Source organism: Triturus cristatus, chromosome 3_2 (genome assembly GCF_964204655.1).
Source record: "Triturus cristatus chromosome 3_2, aTriCri1.1, whole genome shotgun sequence".
NCBI classification, from domain to species: Eukaryota; Metazoa; Chordata; class Amphibia; order Caudata; family Salamandridae; genus Triturus; species Triturus cristatus.
In genome coordinates this window covers 512,061,040-512,082,151 of record NC_140584.1, presented here as the reverse complement: position 1 = coordinate 512,082,151, position 21,112 = coordinate 512,061,040, and the positions used below count along the sequence as shown (strand labels likewise).

At 42.6% G+C, this 21,112-nt stretch overlaps 1 protein-coding gene across 4 annotated transcripts in view; it reads right to left on the bottom strand.

Moving 5' to 3' along the window:
• MICAL2 (microtubule associated monooxygenase, calponin and LIM domain containing 2) overlaps positions 1-21,112 on the bottom strand; it is an 812,711-nt gene that overhangs the window by 402,165 nt on the left and 389,434 nt on the right. For all 4 annotated transcript variants that reach the window (XM_085648193.1, XM_085648195.1, XM_085648194.1 and 1 more), the window contains 2 exons: positions 17,520-17,608; positions 14,485-14,584 (listed from right to left, as the gene is read on the bottom strand). In XM_085648193.1, the coding sequence (XP_085504319.1) occupies positions 14,485-14,584; positions 17,520-17,608 (189 nt within the window). The remainder of the gene's footprint in view (positions 1-14,484; positions 14,585-17,519; positions 17,609-21,112) is intronic.

Genomic DNA, 21,112 nt, shown 5'->3' with positions numbered 1-21,112 from the left:
TTAAAGTGTTGCTTCATTGTTTTATAACTCTTCGTTCTGCCCTCTTACCCGCACCTTAAATTTAAGTCATTCACTCGCCTTGCGAGACTCCTCCCCTCCGTTCCGGGCCTATCCACGGCCGCCATCTTCGATTGGGTCCCTGGAGGAGACTATTTGTAGCAGGCCAATGCAAGCTCGCAGCGGGCGTGCCGATGGCGCGCCAGAGGCGCGCCAGAGGCAAGCCCGTCTGCGCCCGTCTGCGCCCGTCCGCGCCAGGACGAGCCAAGGGCTAGGGCCCCCGATTCCTTCCGCAGCCAATCGCCTTATATACTCCCGGGAGGAAATGCTGTCACTGCGCGCCCCAAAAAGTGTTGCATGTAAGTACGTGTATAAGGGGGTTGACCCCTTCTGCGTCTGCTCTACCTGCAACATCACACAAGCTGACAGGGGCAAGTATACGCTGGCAATGGCCCTGCTAAATTGTCGTTCGCTGCCATGCCATGCAGTAGAGATTAATTTCCTAATACAAGACCACGATCTAGACATTCTGTTCTTAACAGAAACATGGATCACACCCAATTCAGGGGCGGACATGGTACGTGCCCTTCCCCCAGGCTTTCTCATTTATAATTTGGATCGACCCTCAGGTCGAGGGGGAGGCATAGCCATCATCTACAGAGATGCATTGGTATGCAGGGCCTCTAACAGCGAGATTCTGGACTGTGAAAGTTGTCAGTTCTCCTTACGGATCTCCCCTACCACAACTGTATCGGGTCTGCTAATATTTCGCCCCCCAGGCCCTTCGGGATTTTTTATCAACTCTCTTATGGAAACCGTTATGCAGATGGCCACTTCTACCTCCAATTTTATGGTACTAGGGGACTTAAACCTCCATTTTAATGATCCTTCCGACTCTATAGCCACAGACTTGGGTTCTGACTTGAAAGTTTACAATCTGACCCTTAGTAATGAGGGAGCTTCTCACATTAAAGGTCATCTTCTCGACCCGATCTTCTCTAACATGCCGCATGTAGTAGCTTTACCGGCCTGCCCCCTGCCATGGTCAGACCCCTTTCTGATACCTTTTGTCATGCAATGTGACCCCAGATCCATCTCTTCCCCCAGAGTCTATTCTTTGGAAAGGGCTTGGTCTAAACTATCTCTCGAAAGCTGGACAGCGCAGCTTCAGAGCTCTCTCCCTTCCTTGGCCAATGATCCCTCTATGGCTGATCTGGCCTTTGATCAATGGCTTACCAATTCTCTAGATTCCATCTTGCCTAAAAAGAGAGTGGCTAAGAGTCGGAACAGAACGGGCTCGGCCCCTTGGTACACAGCTGAGCTGCACTCCCTTAGGAGAGGCTGTAAGAAGCTGGAGAGGACATGGAGAAGGGATTGGGAGGTGGCCAGTCGAGAGAACTACCGGGTAGCCATGAGGTCATATAAGAAAGCCCTACGCGCTACTAAGGCTAAATTTTTTGAGGAAAAAATTACTAGCGCTTCTAACTCTTCTAGAGAGACATTCAAAGTAATTAAGGAGCTTCTCAAGATTCCTGAGCCGCCAGTTATTCACGACAATCCCGCGGAAAAGTGCAGAGAGCTCGCGGACTACTTCCACCTTAAAATCGAGAATATTCTCTCGCTGCTCCCTCGGGCCTCACAGAACACTTATGTAGCGGATCAAGGAAGAGGCGCTCACGTTCTATTTGACTCCTTTGACCCGGTAACTGAGCTGGAGGTGACAAGGGAACTTAGCTCTATGAAGAGCGGCTCGCCTGACGACCCTGCTCCAATGAGGTTCTTTAAACAAGTGGCCTCTGTCATCACGGCCCCTATCACGAACCTCATCAATTTTTCCCTCACGCAAGGGGTGGTTCCTCCAGGTTGGAAAAGGGCTGTGGTGAAGGCCCTTCTGAAAAAGCCTAGTCTGGATCCTTCGGACTTGGCTAATTTCAGGCCTATCTCTCTACTGCCGGGACTTGGTAAGATCGCAGAAAGGCTGGTTAACTATCAACTGTCCAGCTTCCTGGAGTCCAACGGGCTGCTTCGAGAAACCCAAACTGGCTTCCGCCCAGGCCACGGCACCGACACCGCCCTCTTGGCAGTTGTGGACGAAGCCAGAAGCATGCTAGATTCTGGGGGGTCAGTGGCAGTGATCCTCCTGGACCTTAGCGCTGCCTTTGATACTGTTAACCATCAAGTATTGATACAACGACTGTCCAATGTGGGAGTAAGAGGTGTTGTGTTGCAGTGGCTGCGGTCCTTTCTCACTGGTCGAACCTATCAGGTATGGGAAGGTAGTGCACGGTCTTCTCCTATCCCCCTCCAGTGTGGGGTCCCACAGGGCTCCTCTTTGAGCCCCACTCTATTTAATGTGTATATGGCCCCCCTAGAGGATGTGGTGGCACCTTTCGGGATAAAAATCGCCAGCTACGCTGATGACACTCAATTGGTGGTGGCTCTCTCCCAATTGATGAAGAACCCGGAGGTATTGCACCAATGCCTGTCCCAGGTATACACCTGGATGTGTGATTCAGCATTGAAACTCAACGGATCCAAAACGGAAATTATGCTACTGGGGCACAAGGCTCCCCCTCTTCCTATGTCAAGCTGGCCTAGCTGCCTGGGAGATCTCCCCTGCTCCAAACAGGAGATTAAGAGCTTGGGAGTCTGGTTGGAGCAGGACCTTACTTTTAAGACGCAGGCAAAGAAAACGGCAGGGATCTGTTTTGGGCTTCTTCGCTCTGCCCGTAAAGTCCTACCCCTTCTCCCCCCTACTTCCAGGAAGCTTCTTATTCAGGGTCTGATTACATCTAGGTTAGATTACAGTAATGCGATCTTCCTTGGTGCCCCAGAGGCCACGCTGAACAAGCTCCAACAAGTGCAAAATGCTGCGGCAAGATAACTGACCAATGCTCCTAGAAGGCAGTCAGCTAGACCAGCATTGAAGATTTTGCATTGGCTCCCAGTCCGAGAGAGAGTTAAGTTCAAATCCCTCTGTATTGCCCATAAACTCCTGCAGGGCAAGGGCCCCCCTATTCTATCTAAACTAGTGGTCCCCTATAAAGCTTCCAGAACCCTTCGCTCGGACCAGAAATCCCTACTCAAGGCCCCCAGGGTATATAAGGCCCGCACGGGCGGCAGAAGATTCGCAGTACAGATCGCCACCCTCTGGAATGCGCTCCCGCTGGAATTGCGTTCAGAAACTGGCACCCTGCACTTCCGGAAATTGCTGAAAACGTATCTGCTCCCTCTGTAATGTGCTTCTCTTGCTCTTGGTTAGGGTATGGTTGATCAAGCGCTGGGATGCCCAAGGGTAACTATGCGCTATACAAGACCGACTACAATACAATACAATACAATACAATGTTATCCTTGACATGTATGTTTGTGATCATAATTTGAAACTGAAAATAAACCTCAGCATAATCATTCCTTGAATTATTTTGTGCAGTTTCTTGTGTTGCTTCTTGATTTCAGCTAAGGGTTGCTTTTAATGCTGTGGTGTAGCTTTTTGAATTGTGGTTACGAACTTTTGGACAAAATGGAAGAGATTTTACATGCCTACAGCCTGCCTTCTCAGAAACATAGTACAGAACTGACTCAACAACCAATAGTCACTCACTGAAATGTGCTTATGTACTGGCAACACTTTGGGAAGTAATTTTCTGTAACACTGCTTTTCTCAATGTTCAATACCCTGATCCTTTTCTAAATGTAGCTGTTACAAGGTAACAAAAATGGACAAAGACCAGAGAAATGGAGGCAGAAAAGAGGAAGACACTGAAAGTATAAAGTACTAAATTTATTTTCGGCTTACAGCATCAAAAACCATAAATAAATGTCAACAATTTTCATTGTGTACAAAATACAGATTCAACATAACAATTTGAAATGTAGATTTGAACAAGCAGTAACTTGGATAAAGTGGGCTAATTTGAGATCTGAAGGCAGAGGGAAATAGAAGATAAGAGAAGGACTCCTTGAGATTCTTTAAAGGAAAGTAGATTCTGCAACAGAAGGGAAAAGAGAGATGTAGCGAGGACAGTGGATTTGAAACGATAAAGACGATTCTTTTGGCAGGCGATTGTAATGCAGCATGCATCGATTAGTAAGGGAGGGAAGCCGTCATGAGCAGCCTCGCTCATTGCATGCAAGGAACACAACAAAAACGCGAATGCAGTGAGCGTGGGTTCAAGGATTATTAGTTTCAAATCATTCAAGAGTATTTGGATTTAAGAGCTTGGTATTAAGTATTCTGTTGCTCACTTCAGAATATTCAAGATTAAAGTTCTACCTGTCATTGTCAAGAGATCTCCAAAATAAGGCTAGTCCCAACACTCCGTATTAGCCCCGGGCATAACCCTTTATATGTTAATCCCCTGAATGGTAGAAGCCCCAAATTCATTGACAGTCTTATTGAAAGATACACTCCGACCCGCAATTTGCGATCTGCCCATACCTTCCTTCAAACTGAAGCGTTTTGGCGGAACAAGGTTTGCCATACTAGGCCCCAGATATTGGAATTCCCTGCCTTTGGAAATCAGATCCTCCACAGACCTCATGAGTTTTCGAAGGCTCCAAAAGACATGGTTATTTAGACAGGCATACGAGTAACATCCCAGGACTAAAGCACCCCTTAGAGTAGCGCCATGAAACCAATCTGGTGTATGTGCGCTTTACAAACAATGTATAACATAACATGTTTTAGACAACTTTTGTCATGTGGCTAAAACATTCAGAAATTTCAGTGAGGTAATTCTAAGTACCTTTTGCACAAAGAACAGATTTTGTATAATCTAGTAAAAATTAAAGTCTTAACTTCTTGATGAGATGTAAAGGAATCACATAACTGCCACATAACAATCTTTGAAAATCATGTCCAGTATAAAAAATATATAACTTTTTAGGGGGTTGCTCAAATTGCCAGCTATTGATGTAACAGAGTCTTCTGTTTATTTAGGGGAACTTTTTTTGTTCAGCCTGAATATTGGAATTCATTTAAGTAGCCGGCTCTCATTCACTCAGTCCTTTACATGAGCTTCACACATAAGGCTCAACCTAGAGCTGGGTGGCTTGGGATATCATGTAGTGTATATGTAATAACTTTATTTAGTTACATTGGTATACACTAGGTTAATATCAACGTATACATCATCCCAGATTTAACCTTCTTCTGGGTAAGGTCCCAGTTTACAACAATTGTCATGACCTTGAGAAGATGAGATCAATGTGTGAACAAGCACATTAACTTTAAATAACTTCAATGTGTGACAAACATACAAATTCAATGTATATTGAAATGTAGTATTCGATTTTATTAGGAAAGATGTTCAATGATGGGAGAGTGCATGTTGAACAGCTCTGTTCCTTCTTGAGATCATGTTCCATATAGGTACATGTTCAGATCTGTTGGACAAGTGTCTTTGGCACACCTTTTCCACTGCTACATAGCTCATGGATCAAAGAAATTAATTGTTGGATATCTTTGATGGTAGGGGAGGGGGGCATATAAAGCATTCCTGTTCAATGGATGAGACTTTAGTCCATATCCTTCTTTTTTTTATTTTATGTGACACATTTCAGGGTTCACAGATTTTTTATACTGCAGCTATATACCCATACACCTGTGATGGACAAGCTTACTCTTTGAATGCTGTGGTGGTTTATGAAGCCACACTATTGGAAAAGTTAAAGACAAACCTGCCCCATTTCTAGCTCCCGATTATACTTCTTCAATTTTAGGTTAGGTCCCTATTCCACATATTAAATTGAGTTTAATCTCTAACTTGAGCAGTATTCAGTATTGAGTGGCAGGGGTTGTGCACCTCAATTATACCACACAAACAAGTATACTAACCCAGCTCCAGTTTAAATCACCAAGTGTGTTTGAAGAGATCACAGATGTGAAGTTTTAACAAAAGTAGAGTTTGGACACAAAAAGGACCATGAAGAAGGAAGTGAGTCATACCATTTAAGCATGAATTATGGCTGCAAGGCTCACCCAAGCTGCCATTTACCCAAATGTGCTAAAATGCAACTCAAGGTATCATCTTTCAACTCCATACTACAACTCAAAGTTTGAATGTTAAACTAGTAACCCTGTTTTGCTGAAATTTCACTAGAACTCAATTATTGACTAAGATTGTCCAGCTGTAATTCTTGGACCCTCAAATGAGGTTCCATTTATTATTATGCACCACACCCCCCTTTATGTCTCTAGAATCCAAATGTCACAGGCTAATATTAGATGCTGATACATGTTTTAGCACAGCTAAGGCACATTTCCTTTGCATGGTGTGTATTATAAATTAAGCTCTTCAGAAAAAGCTCTGCTGCTGTCCTACAAGTAATTAAGAAATATTTATGTTCTCTATGAGTACCGATCCACCAGACCCCTTATGGTCTCAATAAATCCCCACATTGGGCATGTCCAAAACACCCTTCCCCTGTTAGCATGGGTTTCAAGAAGTTAATAGTGAACTGCACCTATGGTGTTTTTTTAAGTCTTATAACTGCAACAGCCTAGAGATACTAGTTATCTCGCAAATCGAGAGAAGTCTTTGTGACACTGGCATGAACTAAAAGAGATGTAAGAGAAAGACCCATTCTTTGATACATACACCCATTAATCCTTTTGCCGTAAACCTCCATAAATGCCCATGAAAATGAGATTAGATCCAGGGCATGTATTCAGAACAGTAATGATTCTTGCACAGCTGAATAAATTAAGTTTGCCAAAGCGTGCTAAGCATTGGACAAACCACTTCAAAAGAGCCCATGAAAGATAGCCATCAGCTGAAATGCCTTAGCAGTTTTAAGCATACAAATCAGCCACTCTCTATAAATATTTGGTTAGCACCTAGTCTGATCAAAGCCAGACTGTGCTGCTCTCAAAGTCACGTATTCGAACATTTGGCTCAACAGTATGGTCCATGGAAAAAGCCATTCTTACACTTAAACAGTCTTCTTAATTATATAGATAGCCCCCACTCATGGAGCTCATTGCCTTTGAAAATGCAGAGAAACTTACAGAATATTAAACTTACATAGATGTAGTCAACTATGGCTCTACTACTAGCTTCCAAACCTGTGCCTACTTTGGAACCAAACTCACAAGCACAATACAAGATTCCAGCCTAATGAAAGCACATAATCCCAATGTAGTACCTTTGAATTCATAAATCTGTATTATTGGCAGTAACAAACTAAGGAGGTCGTTCGAACATTAAAACACCCATTTCCATACAGCTGTGCAACAGAGTTCAAAAACACTGTAGATGTCAGCATTCAGTGCATGCTTCACTTGTATGTTTATTCAAGTATTTCTACTACAAAACTGTACACAGATGCCATTTTAGCCTGAGGTTATTTGCCAGAAATTAGTGAATCTTATTGAAAAAATTAACATACATTTCTTTGGCCCAACAACCATATATCTGAAAAGTGCCTATATTTTATTTTCTTGTAAAAAACTAAAACATTCATTAGCTCTAGGTGTAATTGCCCTGACGAAGTATCAAGATTGTATGTTAAAACTATATGACTATATGTGGGTTGTAAAAATGTGCTAAGAGAGGCTATGCTAGAAAAGGGCCTCTCGAGGTGGACATTTTTTATTCTTGTTCTGTGAACTTATTGCAAAATCAATGGGTTTGAAAAAATAAATCCTCTAAATAACCATATAAAGAGTTGAGAAACCACATATGCATATGATATCAGCAGACGTTGTTAGAAAGATCAAAACAAACATTGACATTAATTAATATATCAGGCACAAAAGGATTTCAATATTACAATATGGTTAAAACCAGATTGTGTTATCAAACTCGAACAGTGTTAGAGGTTAGACACAAAATCCTAAAATTGGCAAGCCGAGCAAATCACCTTACAGCTGTAATGCTTCAGCCAATGAGTGGGTGTAGCACTGGAATGTTGTACTGAGCTGAACGCAATGTGAAAAAGATAAGGAAAGATGTTCAGAAGGAAAGTCTTAGTTTAGTTTATGGTGACAGGTGAATAAGATTCAAGGAACCAGAAAGATCTTGAAATCGAGGAAACATTATCCATAAAGTCATGGCTATCACAGATTTCATTTCAAGTGAACACAGTTGTTTGCACATAGTACACATTTCCAGTAAAGCACCGTCATTCGAGATCTACATGTACAGCTTAAACCAGACTGGTCACTGTAAAGATTTTGCAAAACGTGTAAATATCTTATCAATTTTAAACATTACTCTGTACACATTACTTTCCTGGTGTCCCACACCTTGCTGCACATCAACAAGAAGCATCCAAGAAATGCACTTTGGATTCCCTTTTTGAAGATGTGTAACATTATATGGAAGCAGTTCATTGGTAGAATAGAATTGTACCCTACAGAGAACCCTCAAGTAATGACCGGGAACATCTTTACCTCTGCCATTGTGTAGTTCTCATAGATGAGCTTTTCTACTGGAAAAGATGGGAAGCTAATGTGGCTTAACCAGTTTAAAGGTCTTTTTTTTACAGCAAATCATGAAAAATACAAGTGGCAGGAAATCACAGATGCTGCAAATCACAACTGGACATCTCAATTTTTCAATCTTTAAAGACCGTCTTCAATTACCCTTAAAATGTAAAGTGAACAAAACTGCACATCTCCATATAAGGATATAATCATCAACCCATAATTTTTGGACTCTCTGTATCAGCACCTTTATTCATAAAAACACAATGGGGTAAAGGATATTAAGCCATACCCTTTGTTCAGTAGTACTGTAAGGTTTTACGCTGCATTACGAGGGCATTTGGGGGTAACAGTCATACATTGCTGCAGCTTAGTAGGTTATATTGATTTACCAAACCTCTCATGCATGACTGACTCGACACTGAGCACCCTACAAGACTATGTTCATGCCCACCAGTGGCCAGGAATGACTCCCAAAGCTATGCACTGGCTTCTGGCGGTTCCTATAGGCTGGAATACAGTTGAAAACTCCGCCCCATGTAGTTGTGACAACTTTTCAAACCAGGATACTTTATATTTCGCCCTGTTGTGAAAAGTTTATAGTGCTCCCCACTGGAAATTCATTTTTCCACTATTAAGAGTGAAGTAATTTTCTTACAAATGCTATCTAATGATTATGTCTGCCTTAATGTAGCAAGGTTTTAAATTAATTCAGTCAGGACTAGAAAAAAAGGGGGTGACTGCTATATTGTGTATGATATGAATCTCTGGTTATTTTGTGATGTTTTGTTAGCCTGCTGTGCCATTGTAACGTATTTTTATACATATGCATTTTAATGACTTTTTATCTAATACTGTATTTCAGCTGCCACTGTGGTTTCTGAATCTACTGTAAGTTAATTGTGTTTCTGATGTACTGGATATTCTTCAGCTGCTACCTTGGCTTTTAACTCAGACATAAATTGTGTTTTTTTGTTGTGCTGTATGCATCTTTTATGGCTTTAATTAACCGGTTAAAGATTATTTAGACTGACTCCCAAAGCTGAAATAAAGGGGCTGCAACAAAAAGTTCACGAATGATGGGGAAAGAGTTCAAGGAGAAAACCTGCTAATTATAATGCTGATCGTTATTAGCTAATCAAACAAATACACAGTCATGAAAAACATATTCACGTAAAAATAATTTTCCCGCTTTTTCAGAATCACCCTCATCAATACTTTGACATTCAGTAGATAGATTGGGTTACTTTGTCAATGAGCTCTGCTTATTCCTACTACAGATGATTGCAGAACAAGCATTAAAGTCTGTGTCCAGCATGACTGAACAGAGCCCTTAAGCATTAAGGCTTTACCACCCAAAAAACATTTTTGAAGCTCTACCACCCTAAAATGATATGAAACTTGTAAAGGTAGCCATATATTTTAAACTACTTTAATGTAAACAATATTGCAATAAAGAACTTTATGTAGGAATGGTTTCTGACAGAAATATCATTATGTAGCCCATAAGGCTCTAATCTGACTTGAATGAGCTCTACAGATTTTATAAGCATGGTCATGTTTGCACGTTTGTCAGTGGTTGGGAGATTTAAAATGGTGTTAAACATTGTACTGTGACCATTCATTTGAACATTTGTGGTAGAGATAGTGTGAAATTGAACTAAAGGAAGACAAGTTCATTTCACCAATTCTGAGCGTTACTTTCAATGCAACCTTTGCCAGGCTCAAGAGAGTGGCCCCTTCTTGAGCTCATCCTACATAGTGTTTAAATAGTGCTTTGTTGGCAATAACTTGAGAATGGCACAAGAATGCCAGATAAAGAGGTAGACTATTGGAAATTCTGCTTCCGAATATCTGCTGATCATACATGAGTGGGTGGTATGTTTGTATAGCACACACTTCAATCTAAATTGACTCGAGGAATATCCCAGAAGACATCACCGCCATGAAAAACTGGGGCCGAAATTTCTTAGAAACTCCTTATGAACACAAATGGCTTTCAGAGCATACAGAATTTTTTTATAAAATAATTCTTGTTATAAAGCGGGTACAGTGCATTTTCAAGAGAAGGCATAATACCTGAAAATATTCCTTCTCATTGTCTGATTTCCTTTGATTGGAAAATGGTCGGATTTACTAAGGCAAGAGGACAATCAGTTCCCTAGTAGATATCCCAGGAGGTTCGATAACTGAAGCCAGAACAACACAGATATTCTGTTCCTCTCACATTTTCTGTTTATGGTCAATAGCAGAGTGCTTTGGTATAATTCAACGTTATGCTTTCTAGAGAACAAGCAATCTATGACCCCTATGTGCAGGCTATTGAAGGCAACATACAAAGTTAATGATGCAACCTACAGAACACACTCTTCAAAACCTGTGGCAACATCTGTTACACTAAGGTCTTGAGGGATGAAAATTTTGAGACTTTTTACTCTAAGTTCCTTTGGCACCAATTATATGCAGATACATCCAAAATGTGTCTGTGGTGCATAATATATGGTTATCATGATCAGCTTTTTGTCTTCTGGCCATTTGATGTTATCCCTCTGTCTTTCATGCATACCATGATGTTTTCAAATGGTACACAAATTGTACAGGACCTTCTACATGATGTAGCGGTTGTACCATTTTAATATTTCAAGTAACAAAATCTGACTTTTTAAACCTTTAGAACTTGGACAATAGTACTACATGTCCTTTTTAATTTGTATGCAATAAAAGTATGTTTAATAAAGAACCGAATAGGCAAAAATTGTTTTACATGAGAAAAATCAGTAAACCAATATTGAGGAAAAATAAACAACACAACTGTTTTTTCAATATTTAATTTCTCCATTAATACTTATTTTGGCAGTGTTTGTTGTAATACTGTATAAATAAAGTGATGTTTGATCACCTTCAGAGGGTCTTTTTAATGATAAGATTAGAAAAAGGCAATATTTCCTTGGGAAAAAACTATCTTCACTGATCAGAACTCTACAGCCTACAAAGACCAATTATATCACAAATGAAAGTAGAGGAGCAGGCTTTAGCCTCATGCGCCTGGTAATCAATTCAAAGACAGATCTAGATGTAGTATGGCAGGAAACGAATGCAGACGTGAACTCCGACTCAAAGAAAGTCATCATGAGGCTGCTATGCCTCAAAAAGAAGGTGTATTTTATAGGACTTCCAGATACTTGTGTTGCTAGGTGTGCGCTAGGAAGTGGCAGGAACTCATTTTGCCATCACCAAAGAAAAGATGTCATCTGTTTAGCTCAGTTACCAAACCTGACAAGCCCAACATGTTAAAAGCTAAATATGTACTGCTCACTATAGAAGCAGAAACTGGTGTACAGAAAAGAAGGAAAGATGAATCATGTACCAAACTGCTTTCATAACTGGTCACACCAGGAAAGGTAACATCACAAAAGTAATGGTCTATGGCATATAACACATCAGAAACAGCTTATGAACCTTATTATATCAGGAATGTATTTTAGTTCTCACCACAAGAGTAACATTTACCCACTAGAACATCAGAAACAGCATCTGGGGCTTAACTCTTCAGAATGGTTTCTGATTGTGGTGAACATATCTCAAAGTGGGAACAGCTACCCAATTTTCCTCAGACAACAACAACTTGTGTGCCCTACCACACCAAGAAAGGTATCTATGGCTTTCCAAATCATACATGGATTCAGTTCATTTCCACATAAGGAAAAGCTTTGATGCACTACTACACCTCGAAAGTCTTTGGCAACATACCACACAAGAAATACTTGAATGCTTTACATCATCAGTACTAGCTTCATTGCCTTACCACATCAGGAATAACCACCATACCTTAGCACATCATACAGGGGGGCCACTTACTAAATCAGTATTTGATTCCATTTGTACATCATTAGACATTACTTACATGCATGTCACAGTAGAAATGGCCACAATATCTTAAAACATCAGATATCACTTAAGTGCATTAATGCATCAGCAGCATCTTTCCTTCCTTGCCACATCAGGAAGGGCTATGGACCCTTCTAACATCATGAGTGACTTTTATGGCTCAACATATAGAGAATGGTTTCTGTAACTTACAATATAAGGAGAAGCTGCCATGATTTACCACCTTAGAAAAAACATCCAGGCCTTGCAGCACCACAAAAGACTGAATGCCTACTACTCCAGGAATGCTTTTCATATCACATCTCAACGGGGATGGCAATTCTTACCATGCATGTAACTGCTTTAGTTTTACCATTCAAAGAATGACTGCAGCGGTTAAGCACACAGCACATGCTACCAAGAGGAGAGTGCTACCTGCTCCTAAGCACACACCTAGCAACATACCTTTGCAAAAGACTTATGTTTTAATAAACCTGGCATGTTTTTCACATTATAGATGTCTGCTTTAAGAGAGAATTTACAGGCACAGAACGCGACACCTGGAATCTAACAAACAGTTGTTTGACATTCAGTGACGGCCTCTCATATTCAGAAGCACATCAAGGGCAAGTAGGGCAGAGGCAGGATATCATAAGTGCTGTGATATCTACTACATTTTCTCATCTCCTACTTTTACAGAGAATACAAATGATAGTAAATTAATCATTTTAAATTTACTAAATATTTTAGGGATCAGCATGCCACTTTCCATATTGCTAGTTAACTGCCTGTGTTTAAGAGACATCAGTTGTGGTTTTCATCAATGATTTTAGAGGCACGTTTGTATTTCTTGAATACTCTCCACAGAGCCCAATAAAACAACATTGATTATGGATGGGTACACAGTTCCCTGTTTAAGGGTATACCCTTCAGTGCTTTTTGTTGAGTGGTTTGTGTTTTAATGTTGTGGGGCTCTTTCACTCGTCAGTCTGGACATAGTTATAAAAGTCACCCTCAGAAGACTTAAAACATTGAATGAAAAAAAAACTTCTATTTAGTAGTCTACCATCAATGTCAAGCTTCAGGAGGCCATTTTTTGAAATGGCACAGTTTTGAAATTTAAGGGTCATGGACACCACAAGCAGCCTGTGAAATATTTCACAGAAGCTCTACATACTAATATAATAACATATAAGTTTTTCTAAAAAAATGCAGACTTAAAACGTTCTACATAAAAATACAGTAGCGAGGCGAGAAAGTACTAAAGCACACAGGTTCTCTGATTCAACTTCAGTACAGTGTACATAAAGACTCTGGCCCTATTCTGAGCATTGAGGTTAAATCTACACATTTCTCATTTCGTCCTAACCACTAAATCAACAACATATCTCGCAAACATCGAATTGCACTCTATAAAAAAACATTTTGTTAATTCAGAAAATCTCAGGTTCTTTATCAAAGGCAACATGAACATATGTACAGCTCAATAGCATAATTGCCAAAGGCAACCATATACCTTGTAACACCACAGCAAAAGAGTAGCAAAAGCAAAGGCGTGTGCGCATTCAGGCTTCGGCCAATCAACATCATTATGTCACGAGGACATTGCTGAAGTATCGTTGCCCAAACCTACTAGCAGGTCTTTGGAGCAATCAAGCCTCTAAAAAGAGGCTTGTGGAAATGATTTGTGGAAAAGTGCAAGGCTGTGGAATATCCTTCATTTGGCCTTAATGGAATGGAATGGAAATGGACACTGGCCTTCATAACATGGTCTACCAGATCACTGGTAAAGAAATGTATAGCTCTCTGCCAGAGCATCATATGTACACTAAGTATTCAGCAGTTAATTGCGGAAATCTGAATGGCACACGTCATGGACACTCACAGGAGTTTAACCCCCAAAGAATTTTGCACCCAATTTTGCACCCACTCGAGCAGGTTTTCCGGCATTGGCTCCATCTCTCTGTGCATGTCGCTGAGAACCTCTCGGAGCACACACAGAAAAGGCACGCCAATGCTCAAGAGCTCATACATGTAGCCATAGTTGTATGCATTGTCCCTGAAATGGCGGCCGGCAGCGTGCAGAAACCCATGCATCCAGTTAGACAGGCGTCTTGGGAGGTCAAGCAGATCCCTGGTCACCTTTAGAGGCCAGCTTACAGTTTTCCTAAAGAAGGAAGTCATGATACCTGGGGAGCTGTCCTCAGCACTGCTAACTGCTGTGAAAGCACTGGCCGTGACAGACTCGGATCCTGGGGCCTCCTCACTAGTCCAGACTTGAGGGCAGTCCTATAAATCAGAACGTAAAAAAGGGCTGTAAGGAATCCAAGAAAACACTGCTCATATAATATTTACAATAATATAACTTATGCACAAAGGACAATTTAAGAAAGAAACCTGATGATTTGTGTACGCAAATGCACAACTCATCAGGATAATACTGCCTCTGAGTTCCTCAAATTTAGACTTGAAGTCTCAGTTGCTGGCTGACCTTACAAGAGTAAAAAGGCAAGAGATCTTTATTGGCCACCAACTCCAAAATGATTCACTCTCATTTACTTTACAAGCACTGTCATCATCTACATTTGCTTTCTGGAGTCCTTCATACCCACTTTTGCACTGAGAGGTCCTAACAAAACTGGTGAAGATGTGAGAGGCTAGACATATAACCTCCAGTGTCGAATGGCCCACCAGGGCACTGCAGCCTTGACCAAGTCCTGACATGAACTTCCTTGTTTTGATGTCTACATGATGCGCGTGGATGCAACAGACTGGTGAGTCCCCAGTAGAGATGGTTCACAAATATCAGGTAATGTGTTACCTAGGATGATTGACATTTTATTTAAAACACCTTTAAGTAGCAGTCCTTCTATTGGCTGCTTTTTGTAGACTGCTACATTTAGGGAATTCTGTGGCATCTATGTGCTGTGGTCCAGAGGCACAGCCACTGTATATTTCTGATACAAAAGGGACATAGGGTCATTCAAAAGGTCCACAGGACTAGTGAGAAATGTCATCAATGACAACTACACTGATAGGCTTCTCGGCAGCGGTGAATTTCCAGCCATAATATTTGTTAGTATACTATCAGTCCATTGTGACCAGAGCAGAGAGTAATGTAATGAATGTGACAGTACAAGCCAGCATTATCAGAGAACAGCAGTCTTCCATCTTGGGTTACAGCAAACAACAAAACCACCAGGGTTGGAAACACTGACAGCAGGTGGTGTAACCTCCTGGGCTGCTAACATTGCACTGGGCCCGACAATGCATTACATTCCTGGTTCAGATAACATACCCCACACCACAACCAGATTATCAGCAACGCATGCAGCACTGCAGCCCCATATTTTAGAGCGCATGCTGTGCACAATTAACACCTCTGGTGATCCTAGTAATCCAGAGCACCCAAGTAAAGTGACAGTAGCAGAGTCCGTGTGGACTCCAACAACTTGGAATTCTAGCAAGGGCGACTCAGTCGTTCATCCTACATAGGTCAGTCCATTGAGTATAGATAATTCGAGTAACAGTTAGCCACTGTTAATAATAATACTTAGAAAAGGCAGAAGAAGGCTACATAAAATAAGTTAATAACAATATTATTTACATGAGAAGCATAACCAAGGAAAAATGGAACTAAAACCAATAATGTGGACTACGTTTTCAGAATTCCAGATTTACAAATGATGATCTGAACCAATTACTTTTGCCGGCACAATTTATTTTTGGGGCTGTAATTTAAAAGCAGTGGCAACTTATGTTTCCTCTGCTCAATGTGATTCTACACCACTAATCTGCATTTAGAAAGCTTTCGTTTAAGATGCCTATGCGGGTTTTAGAACATTTATGAAAGTAACCTTAGGAAATCCGTCAAGTATTGTGGGGTCTCCAAATATTGTTGATGACCTCGATAATGAGTAACAAACCAGGCAAAGAACTTACTTCTTTAAGAACCTATGCAGGGTTGTCTCAAGGGGGGCAGCCGGGTTTGTTTGCCCCTGCACCCCGTGCTTCCAAATGCCCCAGCTGCAAATGCCTTTATATTTTAAGTTCAAAGTAAAGTTTAAGGAGTCTGCCATGGCAGTCCCTCCACTAGAGGTCAGCAAACAATGGAACAGCTGCTAGCATGGCACAGCCTTTTCTTTTTCTTTGTTGTTTGCATAGGAAAAGAGGAGCCTTTAATACACAGGTGAAGAGCTGACAGTGGAGCATTTACTCCAGTTAGACCCAGGTGCTACTTATCACTGCCTCCTTCACTGCTCTCCAGCGTGAACCCTTTTAATTAGATTTAGGCTACAGGCAGTGATAGCTGTCAGCAGGCAGACCTACTTTTTCTAAGACATAGCATATGCTCAGATTGGGCGTTAGGTCAGACCCTTGCTCATGACTGGGTGGCTTTGTGATTTATCTCACGTATCTTCTCTTGATTCAATGGCTTTCCTCCCTATTATTGTGTTTGTAGAGCCCAGGAGCAATTTGTCCACGCACATTGCACAATTTGTATAATAATAAGTGCAGCGGCCCAAAGTTGGGCTCAGAAGCCCATGGCCGGTGCTTTTGAAGGTTGAGCTGCTGAACTTCAAGACTGTGTAGTCTTCATCCCACCTCATGATTCTTTCGTCCACCACCAGACAATCCCTAACTTTTCATCTCACTCTTGCTTGTTCTTCTTCATCCCAGCTTTCTCCCTTTATCACAGATTTTACCGTCTTTCTATTCCCTCTTCTTTCTCCCTTTTGTGTTTTTTCCTCTCTTGCTCTCAGTCTGTTAAATAAAAATAAGTACTGGTCCCCAAAAATGAGTGCCGGTGGGCCTCACCTGCAACCACTGGCTCATATTATGCATTGGTCTCACACAATTCTGACTGTCTGAATTGTATCCTCCCACACCATAGCTTGGCCATTTAAAATAACGCTTGTTTCTGGGCTTCTTGCATGACCTTAGATTTTGCTTCAGTCCCGCCAGAGAGAAATATTTGAAACACAATGACTTGCTTTGCATTGACTGACTAGATCTGAACCCAAGCAATATTTTCAGGGGGTTTCAAAGGATTTGCCTGTGACAATTATAAAACAGTGGCCCACAACATCTCCTGCTAGCCTAACAAGGAGTCATCTTCATGTAATCTCTGGACCAAACACTTACAAATGTAGACCTAAGCCAAGAGGCTCTGGCCTGTGGAAATGGAACATAAGAAAATTAGATTTTACACCAAACAACTTACCAGTGTTCGTTCATTTAACTCCACCCGTCTCTTCCGCTGCTTATTATTTGTTTTGCAGTAAATGAAATGAGGCTTGCAGTAAAATTTACCTGAAAAGTAAAAACAGGATCATTGACTTCTCTTCTTAGTCCCAAATTAGAACGCCACAATTATAATCACACACACATTATATGACTTGGTTTATCACAGATAGGTAGACCGATATCTGAGAAGAACTCTATATCACAACTCTGTATCACAAGTTCGAATTCCAAAAGGTTCATTTCAGATTTCCTTCCTTCCAAGGTCAGTGAAGATAATATCCTTATTGCTTATCGAATACACATGAGAACTGTCCCAAATTAGAAACTAAGGACTTTTTGAATCATGCAAGAGGTCCAAGAAAGTTGAGTAATTGTACTTCTTTATTCATTACAAATATTTCCACAGAAATATTACAATCTGTGCACATATAAATTATAAAGTAGCTTCTCATTTACAAAATAGAAATAGTTTTAAAGCACAAGTTACTTACCTTTGATAATTCCTTATCTGGTAGAGACAGGATCTAGCCACAGATTTCTTATCTTAGAATCGTCCCCCGGTGCCAGACTGGATAAGGACATTTTCCCAGCAGTACCTCGACATGTCAGCAGAGGGTATCGAGCAATTCTGTAGCAACATCAACTCCCGGATGTGACATCAATGATGTCCATATAAGCCCTCCTCTGATGCGCCAACATCAGTTCCTTCTTTTCAGTGCCAACAAGCGAATCCGCCCTGAAGTTCCTCCGGCTGTTTTCGGCCTACTTGACATCTTTCATCGACTGAGCAGTGTGCCTTTCTTTGATGTCCTCAGGGTTCAAGTCTTGTGAGTCCTGTGGTCGAAAAATGGCCGCCTCGGATCCTCATTCAATTTGTATGTGGTGATGGGGCGAACACCACAACTCCGACGAGTGTGACTTATCAACAGCTGCGACCGAAAGCACAAAGGAAACGTTCAATGAAGCTTGTGGCAGCGCGGATGTCACAGTCTTCGAAGTCTTCTCATTTTCCTTGTTCCCCTAAATGTTCTAGGGACCGACCGGCATTTGTTCTCGGAGCTGTTTCCATGGGCGTCATTCACCTCTGATACCTGGAGGTAAGTCTTGGTGTTAGCGGTCAAAGTCGCGGTGCATCCTTCCTTCGTTGCCTACCACTGTTCCCCACTCTTCTGTTGAAGACAATATTCTTAAGCTCTTCTTTCTCCTCTTGGGTCGTCCCCTCCCTCTGGAGCACCTTCCGGCCCCATGGAGGTGCACGAGGTTATCCCCGTGACTCTGCCGGCAGGTTCGCCCTGGGCTTCAGGTCAGCCTCTGGTGTTTGACACCTCAGTGATGCTGGTGCACAGCCCATTGCGGCTTCCACATTTGGTTCCCACTTTTGGTCTTCCGACACAGACATCAGTGTCAAGCTCTTGTCTGCCGGCTCTGATGGTGGTGCCATCGATCGACGCACCTTCAGACGTTGTGGTGTCACCTTCTTGGAGTCGACCGGCTTCCGTTATGGCACAGGATGCGGCACCCATGTGCCAGATCTCCTTCCCTAAACTGTGTCTATTCTTCCCACAATCGTCACCCTATTATCTCACTTATAAGTCCCTCATAAAAGTTACCCCTGGTACCAAGTGCCTTGTGATTAAAGAGGGTCCCTAAGGGCTGCAACACGAATTGTACCACCCTAAGGGACCCCTCACCAAGCCCATGCGCCCACTGCAGCCTGCGTGTCTTGGTGCAGACAACACTGAAGAGTTGACGTGGCACACATCACTGTGTGCCATACCCACAGACTCTCCATGGAATATAGGTAAGATACCCCCTAAGGCAGGGTGCACAATATCTCATGTGAGGATATATCTGCATGAGCAGATATGCTCCTGCAATAACCTGATCAATTCCTGGATTTTGTAAGTGACCAGGGAAGCCACAGTAAGTACACGGGCTTGGCACTCATCATTATGAGTTCCGCAGCTCCATGATGGCTTCACAGAAATATGGGATGTTTGGTACCAAACATCTCAGCATAATACACCTGCATTGATTCCAGTGTCAGATTTATTGACATTTTCACATAGAGGACCCCTTGGGAGGTTTCCCCTGAAACGTACCAATCTTTAGTGGAGTCACAGACTGGCCTGAGCCAGCCTGCTATCACCAGACAGTGTACTGACCTCATGGGGAGAGTGCCTGCATGCTCTGAGGTCGTGCAAAATGCCTTTCCTGGGTTGAAGTGTTCACATCTCCCCCTGGTCAGGAAGAGCCATCCGTGGCGGGGAGCTTCAAAGGCTTTCCCACCTTTGTAATGCAACCCCAACCTCTCCCGTTAGTGGGAGAAGGCCCCTTCCTGCCACCTCCACCGCTAAGATGCTGCAGGTAAGGTGAAATACACTTTTCAGTGCTCACCATCTTGAAGATGGTGAGGCTTATCCAATCAGGGCTAGGTCCCCCTCCCACAGGAGGCGGGCATAATACAGGGTGTAGACACCCCGGGAAAGGGGCCAATTTGCCACTACCTGTCACTCCCTTGCAACAACCCTAAATCTAGTATCTTCCCCAGACCTGTAACTTCAGTTCCTGGTGACCTACGAAGAGCCGGGCACCACAGACTTGCACCAGCAAAGAAGACTGCAGCAAACTACTGACTTGACCCCGCCTTACAGGCCTGCCTGCAGCCCTTGATGATCGTGCACCAAAAGATGATTCATCCTGCAGCCCCGCAACCTCCAGAACCTTGGGAGGACTGCCTGCCCTTGATAAAGAACAAGATCTCCAGAGAACAGCGGACCTGCTCACAAAGCAACCATCTTCAAAGTAAAGACTCTGTGGCCTGAAGAACTGTGAGGCCTACCACTGTTCCACCTCTGCACCCGACACCTCCGGCCCGAGTCCATGTTGCCTACCAGTCCCAGCAAGGTTCCCGAGCTCTCCCAGACTCCTCTATGTCGCCTGCAGCCTCTGCACGGAGACCGCCCAACCGCGACCTGCTCCGGTTAGGCGTTTCCCACACTGAAAGACACCCCTTCACCCATCCGCCCTGGGCCTTGGTGAAGAGGACCAAAGGTGTCCCTATGTCCTGAGCATTGTAACTTACCTATCCAGCTGTTGGTTTCCTTCAACCGGCCTCCTGGCCTGAGCCTGCAGCCCTTGTCCGATTGGGCCTTTCTCTATTGCTGTGCATTGGGCACCCAAGGCTGTGTTGTCACCCTGCACCCGGCTGCCGCTAGTGGTGTAGTGTTGGTGCTGCTTTGGTCCCGGTCCTCTGCTTGCCTCAACCCCGAGAGACTGGTCCCCAAGCCGCTGCTCCTTACCTGTAAGCAGCCCCGGTCCGATTGCCCTAGTCCCCAATGACTTGTATCGTGCGCTCTGCCTCAAACTTGCACCATGCACCCAGCTACCCCTGTGTCGCTGGTGGTGCGCTGTTGGCGCTGAACTGAACCTTGCCCAATATTGATCTTAACTTCCAAAGACTGGTCTTGTAGGTCAATGTTACCTATATGTATGCTGAATGTTTTCTTCCTCCCATAGGTCAACATTACCAAGTCTGAAAATTGCAGTGTCATTTTTTACATTGAAAAT